Source organism: Oratosquilla oratoria, chromosome 4, assembly GCF_046742065.1.
Source record: "Oratosquilla oratoria isolate Oo_2021 chromosome 4, ASM4674206v1, whole genome shotgun sequence".
Taxonomy (NCBI): domain Eukaryota; kingdom Metazoa; phylum Arthropoda; class Malacostraca; order Stomatopoda; family Squillidae; genus Oratosquilla; species Oratosquilla oratoria.
Genome location: NC_134780.1, coordinates 17,873,190 through 17,892,758, shown reverse-complemented (window position 1 = coordinate 17,892,758; position 19,569 = coordinate 17,873,190). Strand labels below are relative to the sequence as shown.

General features: G+C 38.2%; 1 protein-coding gene across 6 annotated transcripts in view; it reads left to right on the top strand.

The window, feature by feature from the left end:
• The window catches only part of LOC143024626 (uncharacterized), a 109,532-nt gene extending 93,216 nt beyond the window's left edge, over nt 1-16,316 (top strand). For all 6 annotated transcript variants that reach the window (XM_076183515.1, XM_076183516.1, XM_076183511.1 and 3 more), the window contains 3 exons: nt 542-687; nt 2,919-3,064; nt 8,516-16,316. In XM_076183515.1, coding sequence (XP_076039630.1) covers nt 542-687; nt 2,919-3,064; nt 8,516-8,634 — 411 coding nt within the window. In that variant the 3' untranslated portion in view covers nt 8,635-16,316. The remainder of the gene's footprint in view (nt 1-541; nt 688-2,918; nt 3,065-8,515) is intronic.
• The last annotated feature ends 3,253 nt before the right edge of the window (nt 16,317-19,569 follow it).

Genomic DNA, 19,569 nt, shown 5'->3' with positions numbered 1-19,569 from the left:
CTGTTGTGCAATCTTGAACTGGCTGCACTTTTGCCCCTTTTGCCCAAGTATTGGTGCAGTAAACATCCTTCTCATGGAAGAGGTGTCTCAGTGTATACATTTGTTTACATATTTTTCACATATGTATGCATAAGGTTCACCATCACACATTCACATTTTTGTTTGTTCAGCATCCTCAGCATGAGCTAATATGGCTTATTTACTCCATCTACCCACCTTTTATATGGTCCACCCCTAGCTCACACCGTACGCCATCCATTCATAAATCCTGTAAGGGTATCTATGATCCATGTTGTGAGAATAACATGAACAAAACTACTCAGGTTGGCCCGTTTACTCCTGTCCATTTCCATCAATATACCAGTCCATTTTCAAGCTCTATCTCTCATTGATTTGTTACAAATGTAATGTTAAGAAGAAGGGTAGTGATGGTATAAACTTGTGTTTAATTTGTGTTGGCAAAAATTTTAACATGTTACTGCTGTTTTGTATATACCAAGATTATCATATCTTTTCATTATGTATTTTATTTTGTTCTCAGGATGATGACAGAATCAAGCAAGTAGAGGAAAGAAGAGTTGTTTATATTGGTCGGATTTCCGAGGGCACCACAAAACTTGATCTGCGCAGTCGTTTTGAGAAATATGGACCAATTGTTGATATCAGTGTACATTTCAGGGAACATGGGTAAGGAGGAACCAGTTTGTATTTTTCATGAAGTAAATATGTAGAGTATATGTAGTTAATATATTGTAGATTAAAATCATCCAGGAGGTGCCAAGATAAGAGGGAGGGTGTAGGAGGAGTGGAGTGTATTAGGGATGGAATGGGTGGGAATTGTTTGTATGCCTTTTCTTTTTGGCTACTTCCCTTGCAAGGGGGAAAAAGCCTTTGGTATATGTATGTATGTATGTATGTACGAGGTCCATTAAAAAAGTATCCGACCTTGGTCCATAAAAGGAAAAATAATTTACCATTCAGGAATCCATTTTTGTGGCAGTTGATGGCACCCTTACTGCGCATGTGTGGAAATTTTAAAAGCTGTAGTGCACGCCAGTTCCCACCTGTTAAGGCTAGAGTGCAGTCATCCAGTACATACTCGTCGGATTATCGTCCTTACGCAACATGTCGGAGTGCATCGAACAGCGCTATTGCATTAAGTTCTGCCACAAGCTTGGTGATACGCAAGTGCAAACTATCCAGAAGATTCAGCAAGCCTTTGGCGATGAAACCATGGGAATAACACAGATATAAGAGTGGTATAACCGCTTCAAGCAAGGACAAACCTCAGTTGAGAGCAAGCCACGGTCTGGCAGGCCATCCACCAGCAGAAATGAAGAATTCATTGCGAATGTTCGTCGAATAGTGGAGGACGACCATCGTATAACCATTAACGAGATTGTCGGAGAAGTAGGAATAAGCACAGGATCAGTTCATACAATTTTAACCGAAGATTTGGCCATGCGACGAGTGTGTGCAAAATTTGTTCCAAAGTTGCTGGCGGAACAGCAGAAACAACTCCGCCTGGCAATTGCACAAGATCTGCTTGACTGTGCTAACAGTGATTCTGACTTCATGAAGACCATCATCACTGGTGATGAGACATGGGTGTATGGATACGACCCGGAAACAAAATTTCAGTCATCACAATGGAAGCATCAGACATCACCCAGATCAAAAAAAGCACGACAGGTTCAGAGCAACGTCAAGGTAATGTTGACATTTTTTTTGACTCCAGTGGTATTGTGCATCATGAATATTATGCACCAGCAGGACAAACAATTAATAAGGAGTATTATCTGGAAGTTATGCGACACCTTTGCGATGCTGTGCGACAAAAACGACTGCAAATGTGGGCTGCGCGCAACCATGACAATGCACCTGCTCATTCTGCTCACCTGATCCAAGCTTACCTGGCCAAAAACAATACTCCACTTGTTCGGCACCCTCCCTACTCTCCAGACGTGGCACCTTGTGACTTCTGGCTCTTCCTTAAACTGAAAACAACCCTTAAAGGGAAGCGCTTTGAGTTGAGAGAGGAAATTATGAGAAAAACGACGGCAGAGCTCTAAATGTACCAATTTCGGCATTCCGGAGATGTTACCAGCAGTGGCAGCACCACTGGGAGAAGTGTGTGCACTCCCAAGGGGAGTACTTCAAAGGTGATTGAATAAAAGTTTTGAAATGTACACAAATCTTTTCTTTATGGACCAAGGTCGAATACTATTTGAATGGACCTCGTATGTATGTATGTATTACTGCAACTCCATGCTATTACCAACAAAGTCTGGTTGCTAGACATGACAAATGTGCTAACTAAACATTTTCATCCCCATCATACTGAACCCATTCACTGTTGATTAAAACATGAGAAAATTGCATTGTATACTTCTCTCTTCCAATCTACTGGGACACTTCCTTCCTGTATGTGTGTGTATACCAAAGGGGCCTTCTTCCACAGCAGGGCTTGACAGATGGAGTTGGTGTACTCCTAGTGTTTAATTACATGGTGACTCATCCCTTCCTCCTTCATACAGTCATGTGTTCTGTACTTGTTTCCAGTCCACTGTACATCTTTACATCAAAACAAGATCAAATCTCTTCCCTTTTTTCACAAGTGTTCTTAATGAGCTGTCTTTGTAAATGTGTGAGCAACACAGCCCCTTTATTAAAAATTCTGTTCCTCTTTAATTGTCTGTTTCTCACATTATCCTCTCTAATATTAAGCTTGGAACTTTGCCCAGAAAAATTTGTATTATGCATACTGTCTTCCAGTCCTCATGGAAGCTAGATATTTTATTTGTGCAAGAATCTGTTCAGTGTTTATCTAAGCGATAACCTCTTTTGTTTTGTATTATGTTTGTTTCATAATTGCTTGATTTACACATGTAGTGACCACATATTTTGTTTTATTGCAGGGATAACTATGGATTTGTCACATATAAAAATCGAGATAGTGCCTATGAGGCTGTGGAGCATGGCAATGATGATAAATCACTTCCTCACTATGACCTATGCTTTGGAGGAAGACGTGCTTTCTGCAAAGTTCAATATTCAGATCTTGGTAAGTTACAAAGAAGTATAAGTTAACTGAGTGAATAAGTTTGTTTTTTAATTTGTCAGCTGCCCAGATTTTGCTTTGCAGGAGACCTGCAGCCCTCAGGAAATTGGCCATGATTGCACAGCCCAAAAGTCACTCAGTGTAGAGATTGTGTTGTTGTCTGGAGTATAATTTTGTATGAAATAGGTGTATACTTTGACTTGGCCACCCCCTCTTAAGGGGAGAAGGCCTTGGTTTCTGTAATTATGTCTGGAGAGAGTGCAGGACAATGTAGTATTAAGTTCTGTGTCTTAGGTATTTAATAGGCAGGTTATCACTGGCTTTTGCTTTGAAGGAAGATGTGTTTTCTTGAAGTTAGTTTTCCTGATCTTAATAAGCATGAATGAATAGGACAGTTTGATATGATGTCCTGTATCTTCCATGTGCATCAAGGGCAACTAGTGTCAGTTGCCAGGCCAGTTTTGTTTTTGGTGGGATCTGCCTGTGACTGTTCTAGTACTACAAGCAGGTTAAACTTGTACATTTGGCCACAGTTTCTTCCCAGAGAAATCTATGGAAGGGCTTGAGGATTTACCATCTGTTTTGGGGCTACAATTTTTTAGTCCGTGAAATGAGGCCACAATTATCATTATTATTCTGTATTATATGGGAAGGGGAGCTATGCTTGTAGTAACCCATCCTTTTATCTCGCAACATCTAGTTTGGTCTTAAATTCTTGTATGGTTTTTGCACACACTATTGTTTCATCCAATTTGTTCCAGACATCCACCACTCTGTGTGGAAGACTCTCTCTCTCTCTCTCTCTCTCTCTCTCTCTCTCTCTCTCTCTCTCTCTCTCTCTCTCTCTCTCTCTCTCTCTCTCTCTCTCTCTCTCTCTCTCTCTCTCTCTCTCTCTCTCTCTCTCTCTCTCTCTCTCTCTCTCTCTCTCTCTCTCTCTCTCTCTCTCTCTCTCTCTCTCTAGATCTCTCTCTCTCTAGATCTCTCTCTCTAGATCTCTCTCTCTCTAGATCTCTCTAGATCTCTTTCTAGATTTCTTCTAAAACTATCTTTTTTGAGTTTTTCATGTTCTCTTATCCCACATGTTCTTTTATCCCACTTTAATAAGTCTTCTCTGTCAAGGACTTCCATGCCTTTCATGATTGTGTAAATGGCCAATAGATCTACTCTTTCTCTTTTTTGTTCCAGTGTTGGTAGTTCCAGTCTAGACAATCTTTGTTCGTATGTCAATTTTGAGTGTTGGTGCCATCTTTGTTGTTGCTCTTTGGATTCTTTCTGATTTCTTTATATTCTTTGTTTTTGTGCTGGGTGTCCATAGTGTTGCAGTGTACTCCAAGGTTGGTCTTATCAGTGTGACATATTTTCTTTACCATTACTTCATCCAAGTAATTAAAAGCCACCTTTATTGATCTTAGCAAATTGTAGGTTTCTCTGACTATTTTGTTTATATGCTTGTCTGGTGACATGTCTTTGTTAATAATTATAATTAGTCCTAGGTCCTTTTCAGAGCTAACTTTTTTCAACTTCCTTTGTACCAATTTTACATTGTCCTGATATATATATATATATATATATATATATATATATATATATATATATATATATATATATATATATATATATATATATATATATATTTCAAACTCCATTATACTACATTTCTTGATGTTGAAGTTCACTTCCCACTTTTGGCTCCATTCCCAGACTTTGTCCAGGTCTCTCTGTAGTGATTCACAGTCTTTTTCTGTACTTTCTTTAGTAGTTTTGTGTCATCTGCAAAGAAGTTCATATAACATTCTACACCTTTATGTCATTTATATATATAGCAAACATTATCGGAGCTAATACAAAACCTTGTGGGACTCCACTTATAATTTCTTCCCAGGTTAAGTTTTTATCGCTAAGTACCACCCTCATTTTTCTCCCGTTCAAGAAATCTTCCATCCATTTCAATAACTTTCCTTGTACACCTGTTGTTTTGAGGGGCAGGGGATGGGGGGTGCTTATTTGTGAATGATATTTTGACACATCCTGAAGGGATTTCTCCTCGTCTTCTCTTTTTCTGTATGAAGGGATAGGGAGGGGGAGTTGTCAATTAAGTGAAGTTTCCTTGCTGTGGATGTACTGTGTGTTACTATATTGCTTCTGATCAAGGACAGTGGGCAGGATACAGGGATGACCCGTCATACAGGAAGAGCTAAGATAAGAGGGGGGAAAGGTGGTGGATGGAGTGGAATGGGTGAGGAAATGCCTTTGACTTAGCTACCTCCCATGTAAGGGGGAAAAAGCTCTTGGTATGTAGATATAAATAGATAATTATTCTGCATTGGTTTTGTTCCAGGGGTGGGTGATGACCAGAATAGAGGGCATTGTAATTCTTTTATGCTATGGGAGTGATTACTGGGGAAGTTTTGTGAAGTATAGAACTTGACAGTCATCTAATGAGTGTTTGTTTTGTATATTGTGTAAGTTTTTGTATTGAAGTATTGTGGAGGGTACTGGAGATAGTTGTAGTAGATGTTTGAGTAGAATGTTGCTTAGAGTCCTGTGTTTGTGCCCCACACTTCCTACCCAGTATCTCTTTCATGAGTTATTTAAAGGCCAATCTGGTGGCCATCAATGGCTAACTGAGAGCTGTGGGTCTTTACAAGTCGTGAGAGAAGCATAAGCTGCATGGTCTTGGTTCCCAGTAGATGATTGTTGTAATATAATGTACTCAGCAGGCTGGGAAGTTTGTCAATCATTTGTAATTGCTGTGCATTTTTATGTATTCTATTTTATTTTTCTATTTCTGAAAGGATGTGTTAAGGTGGTTTCAAAAGCCTTAATTATGTTTGAGGAGGGATTGAGGAGGTTGGTGACAGAGTTTGGGAGAGTGTGTGAAAGAAGAAAGTTGAAGATAAATGTGGGGACGGAGAGGGGGGGGTCGCCGATTTAATGAAGCGGCCTTGATTTGGATGTGCTGTGTCTTGCGACACTGCCTCTGACCCAGGGCAGTGGACAAGGTGCAGGGATGACCTGTCATCCAGGAGGTGCTAAGATAAGAGGGAGGGTGGAGGGGGCTGGAGTGTATTTAGGGATGGAATGGGTGGGAATGGATTTTTGCCTTTTTCTTTTTGGCTGCCTCCTTTGTAAGGGGGAAAAAGCCTTGGTATATGTATGTATGTATGTTTGATACCTTCATTACCATTGTCAGGTGGCATTTTCCTATTGAAGCCTTCTAGAACTTATTAGGTGATATTTGTGAGGATTGTGCTGATGGAATGATGTTGGTTTGGCAAGGTTGTGTGTATTCTGAGTCTAAGGTCAATCTGGCCATTAGAGGAGGTGAATCAAGTAGAGAAGAAAAGGTAAAAGGTGCAGATGGAGAGATGATAATGGAAGAGAAGGCAGTGAGAGGAAGGTGGGCAGAGTATTTTAGGGAGTTGCTAAATGTGAAGGAGGATAGGGAGGGAAAGGTTGCAGTGGGAAGCGTTAAGAAAATGAGAGTGATGAGCGAGGAAAATGGAGGAGAAATATGGTAAGATGAAGTGAAAGCAGCTGTTAAAATGATGAGAGCAGGTAAGACTCCTGGATTGGATGGATGCCATGCAGAATATCTGAAGAAAGGAGGTACAGTTATGGTGGACTGGCTGGTGAGGTTATTTAAGGTTTGTTTAAGAGAGGGTAAAGTGCCGGAGGACTGCCTGTATAGTTCCACTTTACAAGGGAAAGGGGGACAAGTGTGAGTGTAGTAGTTTCAGAGGGATCAACTTGTTAAGTGTAGTTGGAAAGGCTTATGGGAGGGTCTTGATTGAGAGGATTAGGAGAGGATCAGAGGAAGTAATTAGTGAGGAACAGTGTGGTTTTAGGACAGGTAGGGGTTGTGTAGATCAGCTTTTTGTGGTAAGACAGATATGTGAGAAAGCTATAGGGAAAGGTAAGGATGTTTTTTGGGCTTTTGTGGATCTGGAAAAAGCTTATGACAGGGTAAACAGGAAGACACTGTGGGAGGTACTGCAGATATGTGTGATAGGAGGAAAGCTGTTAAGAGCAGTCAAGAGTTTTTACGAGAGTAGTAGAGCTTGTGTTAGGATTAGAATTGGAGAGAGTGAATGGTTTGAGGTAAAGGTGGGACTTTGTCAGGGATGTGTTATGTCGCCCTGGCTATTCAATCTATACATGGATTGGGGGGTGCAAGAGGTGAATGCAAAGGAAGTGGGTCAGGGATTGGAGATGGTTAAAGAAAATGGAGAAAAGTGGGAAATAAGCCAGTTGTTGTTTGCTGACGACACTGCGCTTGTAGCAGGATCAGAGGAGGGATTGAGGAAGTTAGTGACAGAGTTTGAGAAGGTGTGTGAAAGAATGAAGCTGAAGATAAATGTGGGCAAAAGTAAGGTGATGAGATGTACAAAAGGAGAGAGTGACAGCAGACTGGAAGTGAGCATAAAGGGTGAGAAACTGGAGGAAGTGGATAGACTTAGATACTTGGGTGCGAATGTGGCAGGAAAGGGAGGAGTAGGGGTGGAGGTAGAATATAGATTGAGAGAAGCGAGTAAATGCCTTGGTGGATTGAAAAGTGTAATGAGAAATAGACATGTGGGAATGGATGCTAAGAGGAGGTTATATGAAGGAGTGATTGTGCCAACAGCACTGTATGGGGCAGAAACATGGAACATAAGAGAGGAAGAGAGAAGGAGTTTGAATGTGTTTGAATGTGTTTGAGATGAAATGTCTGAGAAGTATGATAGGGGTTACTAGACTAGATAGAGTGAGAAATGAAGAGGTGAGGAGGAGAGCAGGGGTGGAAAGGGAGCTGGGAGATAGGGTTGATGAAAGAGTATTAGTATGGTTTGGACACATGGAAAGAATGAGTGAAGAAAGATTAGTAAAAGAGGTGTGGAAGGCAGATGTGGAAGGAGTGAATATGAGGGGGCATCCCAGGATGAGATGGATGGATGGGGCATTACAAAAGAGGAATGTCTGTTGAGGGAGGATGGGAGAGGACAGAAGATAAGGGTGAATGGAGAATGGTTGTGTATGGATGATGCTGTAATGCATGAGGGGGAGTGGGTAGGGGATGGGGGGTGAGGAAGTATGTATGAGAAAAAATTTGACGCAGCCCAAAGGGATTTCTCCCCGTCTTCTCCTTTTCTGCATGAGGGGACGGAGAGGGGAGGTCGCCGAATTTATGAAGCGGCCTTGCTGTGGATGTGCTGTGTCTTGCGACACTGCTTCTGACCCAGGGCAGTGGACAGGATGCAGGGGTGACCTGTCATCTAGTAGGTGCCAAGATAAGAGGGAGGGAGGAGGGTGGAGGGGAGTGGAATGTGTAGGGAATGGATTGGGTGGGAGTGGTTTCTATGCCTTTATCTTTTTGGCTACCCCCCATGTAAGGGGAAAAAGCCTTTGGTATATGTATGTATGTAGAGATGTATGAGAAACCTAAGTAACCACTATTTTCATGTTTTTCCTCAGATGCCCAAGAACCAGGTCCTGGAATTGGTAGTGCACTTGGCAAGGGTGGAGCAAATAGTGATTTTGATTCAATGCTGTTTGATTCGCTGCTGAAGGTAGCCTTGAAGCGCAAGCGATGACCTTGGCAGACCCTAGCTCTTCTCTTTCTCTCATTCTATGTCAGCTGACCCGACACAATATTTAGGTCAGAAGCTAGTACCTGACCAGACTGTAGTGTAGTGTGAATTTGATATCCAGAATGATGTTATTGGAGGTCAGGGACTAGTAGCTGGCTGTCAAAATTATCAAGGATCAGGGTTAGAGCTTGACCTTACAGGTTAAGTTAAATTTATTCAGATAAAAAAGAATTGGGGGTATAGGTTACAATCCCATAATATTGGTATATATATATCTGTTCTGTATGTGTTTATTTAATATACTTCTTTATGGATGCACATGTAGGTGAAGATATATTGGTGCCTACATGATTGTGTGTGTATATATATGTATGTAAAGATGGTGGTGGTTCATTGGTGTTGGCTGTGACTAGAAAGTTGTCATCAGAATGTAGGAAAGTGTGTGGCCATATGCCTTATCATGGTGAACAAATGTGACCTGTCTAGTTCTGACAAAAGGCTATCTTCACAAAGTAGGGAAAAGAGCTGGTAGATCAAAAAATATGTATATATTCATGTTGTATATATTTTCTAGTTTGTGTCTGTTTTCTCTTATTGTGAGGGTAGCTTTTTTTTAAGGTTTAGGCAAGCAAGAAGATGGTGACATGAATGGTTGTAGTCACTTCACATGGTAAGGATCAGGTCCTTCCAGTTTTGATGAAAAGTGTTTTGAGTTTAAACAAAAACCAAAGGTAACTTTGTGTGTGTGTGTATGTGTGTGTGTCTGTGTCTGTCAGTCTGTCTGTGTGTTCTTTTAACATAATTGAAAACATGTATTACATGTATTTGTTTCATGTATATTACATGCATTTATGTATATGAATGTGTACATTAGCATGTTCTGTATTTATGTGAACATACATGTATATACAAGTGTGCATATACTCTGCTCAGGCAAAAAGTCAAGTGTGGTGAAAATTGATTTAGGCATCCCTTTCTTCTAGGAGCTGTATTATAGTCACAGTAATGGGGGGAAAAAGATTATTAGGTAGAAAGATATATGAATGTTTATGTATGTATATAATTTCATCCACAATTTTACCTGTAAAGGGAGGTAATCCACTTACATGTTTTATGGCTTTCAAAACCAAAAGGAAAGACAGGTTGGGGTAATCTTGGTCATATTATGGGGGAAAATAGTAAAAGGAAGAGACTGAATGTTTTAGGAATGTAGTGTTAAAGAAATGTGATGGTTGTAACAAGAATTCTTGTAATGTCTATCATATTTTCAAAACAATTTGAAAAACATTCCATCTCCTCATTTCTGTCTCCCATATGTTCCAAGTCTGCTCCATAAATAACCATAGATACACTCGCTTCATTGTTCAACTTTCTCTCTGTATTCATTCCCAAGTACCTAGTTCTTGTAACACTTTTCATTCCAACCAGACATTTATTTGCCATAACTACCCAGATAGTGGGAGCTTTGTGATATTAAACTGAATCATCATAATAATTCATCCCCCACATCCACTCCTCCCTTCACCAGTATATGGAGCCCCAGTTTCTTAAAACCTTTTACTTCTTCAAGCCTCATGCCCTGGACACACATTTAACTTGCCACCATCATCATTCCTTGTACATCTCATCACTTTACTTCTACCCATGTTCATGTGTAACTTTCTTTGGTCGTGTACCCTGCCAAACATTCACCAGCTGCTTCACTCTCTCCTCAAATTGGCCCCAAGTGCAGTGTCATCCACAAGTACCAACTGGTTTACTTCCTATGCCCTTGTCCACCAATTCTAAACCTGTACCTAGCATTCCTGTGTTTACCTCCCTTACCACCCCTATTCATATACATGTTGAACAGCCATGGTAACATTACACAACCCTGGCATAGCCCCAGCTTCTGTAATTCAGTACTCCATTCCACTTGCTGTACATAGTAAAAGATCATTTGTGCAGTACAGTTAGAAAGTTAATTCACACTTTTCACACATTGCTGTACTACCAGCACTAGATGAAAATAGTGAAAAAGAAATAAAAGAAAATAGAACAACACTCTTCAAAGAATAAATGTATATTGCTGGAAGTAGGAATATATGTATACTTGTAATAATAGAAAATTGAGTCACTGTGTGGGTGCATGGGAGAGACTGATTAGTGTGTGAAAAACAACCATCTTGTGTGTAAATGTTAATGAACCCTTTAAGATTCCTGGAGTTTGTAAAAGTACAAGAGGTGCTAACCACCTTGTTCATTGATCTTATGTGCATTTGGCATTGTTCAACTTTGAGCGCTTATCGTAAAGTTACTTTTTTGGTGTAGAATGTTGAATTTGGTCTTTTAGCTGAGTAGTTCTACTTTAGTACATTTGAAAAGAATAGAAAACAATAGAAGCTAAATAAGAATCGGTTGAAAATACTATGCAAAATTTCAACATCCCAAATTGACAACTTTTTTTATATAAAGAATAAATTCCATCCAAAACACTTGCTAGGGTATATATAATTTTTGTCACATGCAATGACATGCAAGATATTGCATTTCATTAGTAATTAATGAGTAAAACGTAATATGGGAATTTACATGCAACTGCAGTTTTGGACTTTAAGAAGGTATTATTTAACTTTCATTAGAGCCCTTAAGCAAGCCCAAACTTCTAAATGCTGTGTACACAATCCCCAGAAAACTTAAAATACCCCACACTCCAAGTGTGTACATAGAATACTGTTTTTTCTTTTTCATTTACTATGTACAATGATGTAACAATCAGTAGGGTAGGGGAGCAGTTGCTTGACTTATGTTACTGGAAATTTAAAGGGTTGTACACACATCATGTACATAATACAAATTTATATATATATATACAGATACCTCTTAATTTGTGTTAATTTAATGGATTTTTTTCAATAATGCAAGATTTTATTGGAGGAGGATGGAAATGCATCATTGAAGAATAAAAAGTGAGAAGCTATAATTTTATGGGATGGCCACACTGCAACACTTGAACTAAATTTTTGTGTGCATACATACTTTGTTCAAAATTTGATAAGTTTAATGTTATGGCAAATGCTTATGAATTTAGTATTTCTTACATGAGCACAAGATAATTTGTATAGATTAGGATACTGACATTAAGATTGTTAAAACAGATTTTTCATAGAAGTATGGGTATCGACACTTGCACGCAAAACATAACCCTTCTTTTTTCAGTTATTTCTCATGGGGATGATTTATTCAATGTACACAGTTGTTATTTATGTGTGGCCTCCAGGCATATCCTAACATAAATTAAGAGGTCACTGCACAGATTACACATTCATGGAAGAAGTAATGTAAAACACAAGTTTCTAGGAGAAAAGTAACAACCTTTCATGATAATGAAATAGCTTATGTAGGTTGCCAATATGTCATGAATGTTTGGAGTTCCTATCCTATTGAAATCAGAAATTGATATTACATAGATTAGTTGTAATGCATCTAACATTATTGCTCACATAGGATATCCAAGTTTGGAGATAAAAGTTAGATGCATTTGTAGGGGATCTGTCAGCTGATATATGTTTAAGGCTTTTTTTTTAAAGAAAATGAAATGTCTTGAAGAATGCAGAAGGTATCAATAAAAAAAAAAATCTAAAAAGGATTGAACATACTTTAGTGGCAAAATTGAGGTATTTAGAAGGAATATGGTGGGGATTAGAGTATTGTGTATGCTCTTGTTTGTCTAATAGGAATTGTAATTGTTATGTTGTTTGTTATTGGAAATCATTTATTCACATGATTACATGACTCAAAAGACCTAAGTGAAGCTGTTAAATGTATTGTTTGTGAATGTGTTTTTTTAAATTTCATTTATGTGCCATTAAACTCTGATGTTCATTTGGTTAACTGCTAAAATGCCCTGTCCCATATTAGTTGCTTTGTAAATATTACTCTTGAAGATGTCTTTGTCTGTTTGATAATGTTACAAACTCAACTGTCATAGTCTAGTATTAATTTTTTGTAAATATTCACAGCTAAGATTAGGCCAAAGCAGATTTTTGTTTCTGAACTGACTGTGGCACTAGTCCCTTGGGCTTGATGGAAACTTGTTATGAATGAAATGGTTTTGCGCTGTGTAACTGTCTTGCCATGTATTGGGCAAGTGTATACATCCATATGAATGCATTTTAAACTGTCAGAAGTGTACTTGTGATAGTTGGATCATGATGTAACTGCTATGGGGATGGATGTAAAATAACTTACATTGTCACATAATACAGTCACTAGTGAACATGCATGACACATTTTGCAACTCAAATATATGTGTTGCATTTCTTATGGAGAAAATGTTATATTTGGTTCCATTGAACTTGCAATTTTTATTATTCACTTTGAATCTGTGAGACACATGGTGTAAAAATTGTATATGGTTTTTCACATGTTCTGCCTGGGCCCAGTCTGTCACTTTGGGAAAAAAGAAAAAAAAAAAAAAAAAAAAAAATTGTCCGCTTAACTAAAGAGCTAACAGTTGTCAGCTCTTCTCCTCTTCCCCCCACTCCCCCTCCCCACTTCTCCTGTTCCTCCACCTACTCCTCCATCTCTTCTTCCACCTCTTCATCCTTTTCCTTCTCAACAGTGACATGGAAAAACCCATAATAATATGACAGACAGTGTTCCAACATTTCTTCCCAGAATGATCTGTGGGAGGGCCCAATCACCATAGCTGTATTGGGGGGCCATGGCTACAAGTCAGTGACACTTGAGCCATTGGTTATTATTTGCTGGAGAATGTATATCAACCTAGTATGGGCAAATATGCAGGAGGCATTTTCACTTAGGAACACATATCAGTTCAACAGTATAAAACAAAATTCCTTTAGCAGTTGTTACTGTATTACAGTGTGCCATGTAAACAGTGTAGCCTTCGTAACCTCCTTGCTATGATGATACATAACACATGTATTCTCCAAGATGCTTAATAATTTCAATTAGCCAAGGAGGGCAGACTTGCTACAAATTGACATCGAAGTTGAGATCCTTCATGTGTCCTTAGTCAGCCCTCTTTATTTCTTTCTTTCTTTATTTAGTCAAGTCTTGATCAATATATCCAATTTTGTACCAAGTGTACCACCTATGATGGACAAAATTGCCAAGTATAAGCTAAAAAGAATCTGTAAAAGGTTCTGGAATAGTAAAGGCATTCATTTGAACCATGAAATTAATTTAAATAATCTCATTCTAAAGGAGACAAAACAGGTTAATATGTCTGTTTAATATGGGATGTTGCCAAGGTAGAAGTTGTACACAAATACACAGTTGAATACATGTGATGTTTTGAGCCATGATTGACATATTCTGTGGAGTACAGGCTTGTGCAGGTGCTGGTATTGGCAGTGCTGCTACTCCAGGGTGCTTTTGTGTTATGTGTGATAGTTGCCTTGGTATTCTCTACTTTGGAATTCCAGGCCCTACTTTATTTTGTGAATTGGTAGCAAAATGTCGAATGTCTTGTTTACAGCAAAGATTTAGGTGTCAACATTCATTCAGCAAATATCCATAGACTACAGTAGTTGGAAGTAAGATTTGTTGAATTGATGCTTTGGAGGGTTGGGGTGATTGTAAATAGTATGGGATATCACACCCTGCCTCTCTCATGTGGCGAGGCACATGTGCCAAGAAACTTTGTCAGTAGCTGTTTCAGGAGTTAAGGGGGACTTGAATAGAAAGGAAGAAAAGTGACATCTGGATTTATATATAATATATATATATATATATATATATATATATATATATATATATATATATATATATATATATATATATATATATATATATATATATACATATATATATATAGACATTGCTATTTTTACTATCATGGTCGTTTTCTAGTATAGAAATCAGGCTTTCAGACTGTAAGCTACTGCTTGCAGTCTGAAAGCCTGATTGCTATTGCTTGCTAGACATGCATACCATGGTTGTTTTTCTATAAAATTTGTGTATGCAGGTTAGGAAAATCTTTGAAAAATAAAAAAAGATGTTGCCCTTTCTATTTAAACCTCTTAACTGCTTATGTCATTGGAGAGGTTTTAAGAATTGTATTCCAGTGTCCTGATAAACTCTCATATCTCTCCCCTGTTTGGTGTCAAGCCTTGTGTTACTTAAAATGTTGATAAATGTGGGATACTCACTTTTGTTAATCAAATCTGGCTCTATCTTTTACTAAGTAGTTCTGTGGTTTGATATTAAAGTCATTAGTATTTTTGTAAATGAAAGGAAAAAAAAAAAAAAAAAAAAGTGAATGCCTCGGTATTCAGTTGCCCAGTACTGCAAAAAGATGAAGTGAAGGAGAGGAGTGGGTGAGATTATAGGGTGTGAAGATATGATAGAGAAATACTGAAAACATTGTGGAAGCTCACTGAGGTGACAGAACTGAGGACAATTGTACAGAGATTTGTAGACATTATAGGAAGGAGTAGATAGTGGTTGGGGGAAGTTAAGGTATGACATTGCAAATAGTGTACAGGTTGTGAATTGTGATGATACCTTGGGGGGCTTAAATTGGTCAGGATTTTTATTATTATTATTATTATCATCATTTTATATATATATATATATATATATATATATATATATATAATATATATATATATATATATATATATATTTGTATTATTCTTATTCTATTATTATTATTATTATTGTTATTATTATTATTATTATTATTATTATTTTTTTTTTTTTTTAAGGCAAGTGTTGGGATCTGCCCTTGAAGTGCTTTACTTTACGAGTTCTAACCTATACAGTAAGACAGAAACCTAAATGAGTAATCTAGAATCAAGAAAGTTGTGAAGACAGGTTTCATGTGATACTAGTGTATATGGAGTAAGAGAAGAGGTAGAGTATTAATCAAGAGTTCATACCACCACCTTCCTGCTAGGCCTAGGAATGAGCACTAAACCTGAAGAGAGAATGGGTTCAGTGTGGGGAGTATCGCAAGATGAAGGGAGGGTTATAGCTGAGAGGAGGATGTTTTGAAAGGTCTAGGTTCTTAGGAATTGTGTAGTTATGATTTCTTGTCATTTAGTTGTAATGGGGAGAGGTGTTGGACAATGTTTATTTTATTTTTTACCATTTTCAAAATAGTGTATCACTATATGAAACTACTTTGAAGTATATTTTAGTGTGCATATAAAATTTGATATCTGTAGGGGACATTTGGAATGGATAAAAGAAAAAATGCTGTATGTAGGTGGCCCTTGCCATAATGTATGAAAATATTTAATTGAGTGGCAGGGTATAAAACCTTGATCTTACTAAAATCTTTCTACTCCCATCTGTATGCCCTCTTTCTTCAGCCTTGTTCACCTTCCCACTTGGGCTGTGAGAATGAACTGAGAAGGAGCATAGGAACCAAACAGTATCTTGAGTGGTGGCTGGCAGAACCAGTCTTATAAATGACTTAGGGATCTGTTAGTCTATAGTGACTGGAAACCAGATAGAATGCTGGCTAAGGCAGGTTATGGAATGAATCTGCCCCTTTGGTAATCCAGCAATGACCAAGTGGATGCTGCTCATGTAAGATAAATGTGTTTGTATGTACATGTGTGATATATATATATGTATATATATACATTTATATGTTCACACATTAGAACTCAAACAGGAAGCATTACTGTACTATGCTGGTCTGAAAAATATAGACTGAGCTTGTTGAATTGTATTTTATTGTCATTATTTATCCTAAAAGCAAAGGCATAAGAGGATCTGGGAGTTTCCAACCAGAACCCTAAGGTTTGGGTCTTTTAATTTGCACGGATGGGGTACAGATGAGAGTAAAAGAGATAGGCAATATGTTTGTGAGAAGAAAGATGGCCGTGTTGGCATTGAATGAAACTAATTTGAAAGGGAGGGGTGAATTTGAGTTTGAAAATATAGTTGGGAAGGTGTCAAGAGTTTCAAAAGTCTGTTACTTTTACTAAGAAGAAAAAAGAGAAGCTTTTCATAAGGAAGTAGAAAATATTGAAAGAAATAGACATGGAGGAAAAATATGACAATTCTATCAAGGAGTCAAAAGAATAAGAACTGGGTATCAAGCTAGAGAGAGAATTATAAAGAATAAGAATGGAGAAATAATAGCAGGAGAGGCAAAATTGATGGAAATATGGAACACTGAAGAATTATTAAACCTGCTAATGGAAAACAACCCAGGCAACGATAATTGAACTATTAAGGACTAACAGAAGGGATGCCTGAAATATCTTTGGAGGAAGTTAAATGAGCAGTTAAACATTTAAGAAACAATAAAAGTCCCAGTAAAGACGGAATACCGTCAGAAATATGAAAAGGAGATTTTTTAATGGAAAGACTACACAGACTGATAAAAGTAATTTGGACAAAAGAAAACATAACCAGATAGCTGGAGAGAGGGGATAATCATACTAATACACAAAAAATATAAGTTAGAGTGCAAAAACTATAGAGGAATAAGCCTACTATCAACTGCATATAAAGTTTTTACCAAGATATTGTATAACAGAATGGAAGAGTACATGGAGCATATAGTAGGAGAGTACCAATGCAGTTTTAGAAGAGGGAGGCAACAACAGACCAAGTTTTTGTTATAAGACAACAAATATAAAAGTATTGGGAATTTGATAGAGAGCAACTACACCTGTTCATCGATTTCAAACAGGCTTATGATGGAGTGAGCAGAACATCTGGAAAATAATGGAAGAATTAGGAATACCACATAAGTACATCAGATTAACAAGAGCATGCTATGAAAACACAAATAGCATAGTAAGATGTGGGGGTAAAACTACATCACCTTTTCAGATAGGAGATGGCCTAAAGCAAGGATGCATACACCTCTGTTATTTAATCTGGCAATGAAAAAATAATCTGAGGTAGTATGAATGGGAGAGACGAAGGAATAAAATTGGAAGATATAACCATAAAACTACTAGTGTATGACGACGACATGACAGAGAAGCAGAAATGGAAAACCTGGCGGCGCTCTTTAAAGAAACTGCAGAAAGTGTTGGACTCAAGATCAATGAGAACAAGACAAAGGTAATAAAGATAGGAAGAGAGTCTAATATGCCAGAAAGGGTACAGATTGTGGGGATGGACATAAAGAGTGTAAAGATTTTAAATACTAAGGAGAAAAGGTGACCAGCGACGGAAGAATGAAACAGGAAGTGGAAGCCAGAATTGGAGCAGGAAATCGTTGTTACTACAGCCTAACAGAATGATTTAAGAAAAGGTCAATATCAAGAACAACAAAACTGAGACTGTACAACTCAGTAGCGAGACCAGTCATATTGTATGGCTGCAAAACACGGGCCCTTACGAATGCTATGGAAAAGTTTGAAGTTCTTGAAAATAACATTTTACGGAGCATTTTAGGACCCATGTATGACAACCAAAGGCAAGAATGGAGAATAAGACATAACCAAGAAATTCAAGAACAAACAAAACGACCCCATATTAAAAGTGTAAAAAGATTTTAAAAAGATTGAAATGGGCAGGGTATGTTGCAATGATGCAAGAAGATAGATGGCCAAAGAAAGTCCTCAGTAGTGGAGTGCATGGAAGACAACCACTTGGATGACCTAGAAAAGACTGGAGGAGATGCACTGAAGAAGATGTGTAGATATGCAGAATAGAACCAAGAGAATGGAAGGAGGTGGCACAGGACAGACATGGTGAGATGTTTCAAAAATAGTTATGGATCACCAAGTGGCCTGAAGACCAGCAGAGTAAGACTAAGGGTGTCAGGAGTGAAGAGAGGATGAGGGAGAGAAGGGGTGGCTATACTAATAAATGAAGAGATAAATAAGCATATAGTAGAGTTGAAGGTTTCTTCAAGTTTAATGTGGATGAAAGTGAAACTGGGAAGAGAGATGTGGGTGTTTGTAAGTGCATATAGGCCTGGTAGTGAAAAGAGTGTAGAGGAAAGGGAGGCTTTTAGGCTAGATTTAAATTGGTGCATAGAGGGTTTAGGGAGAAATGTCAAGTAGGGATATTGGGAGATCTCAATGCTAGGGTAGGAGACAATCTAATCGAAGGGGTGGTTGGGAAGTGTGGAATGCCAGAAAAAAATAGTAGATGATGGTGGTATGTTTATAGAGTTGATGATAGCAAATACAGTTTTTAGGAAGAAAGTCAAGTATATGCACACATTGGAGAGGGTGGTAGATAGGGTTTTGATAGACTAAATAGTGGTAACCAGGAGAAGCTTAGGAAGAGTTTTGGATGTACATGTTCTTAGTGGTGGAATATCAGATAATTTTTTGGTGGAAGGTGAGTTGAGAGAGAAGGATAGATGGAGAAAGAGGGAAAGGACAGAAGGTAAGGAGATGCTTAGAATAAATTGCTTAAATGAGAAAGAAAGGAGTACAAGAAGAAACTGAGAGAAGAGTGAAGGATAGAGTTGAACTAAGAGTGGAGGAGGAATGGGGATGAACTCAAGGAGGGAGTCGCAAGGTGTGCAAAGATGGTGTGTGGAACAAGGAGGATGGGAGGAAATAGGAAGGGTAGTGAGTGGTGGTATTTTAGGGAGTTGCTAAATGTGAAAGGATAGGGAGGGAAAGGTAATTGCAGTGGGAAGTGCTAAGAAAATGACAGTGATGAATGAGGAAAATGGAGGAGAAATAAGAAAAAGTGAGGTGAAAGCAGCTTTAAAATGATGCGACTAGGCGAGGCACCTTGATTAGATGGGATGTCATGCAGAATGTCTAGAAAAGAGAGGTACAGTGATGATGGACTGGCTGGTGAGGTTTTTTGATTTTTGTCTAAAAGGGTAGTGCCAGAAGACTGGAGGAGTGCCTGTATAGTTCCACTTTACAATGAAAAAAGAGACAAGTATGAGTGTACGTGGTCTTCAAAAAATACGTGGACTGATGTCATAAAGCAAAATGTACTTTATTTAGAAGTTACAGATCTGGGTCCCCTTCAAAGTACACT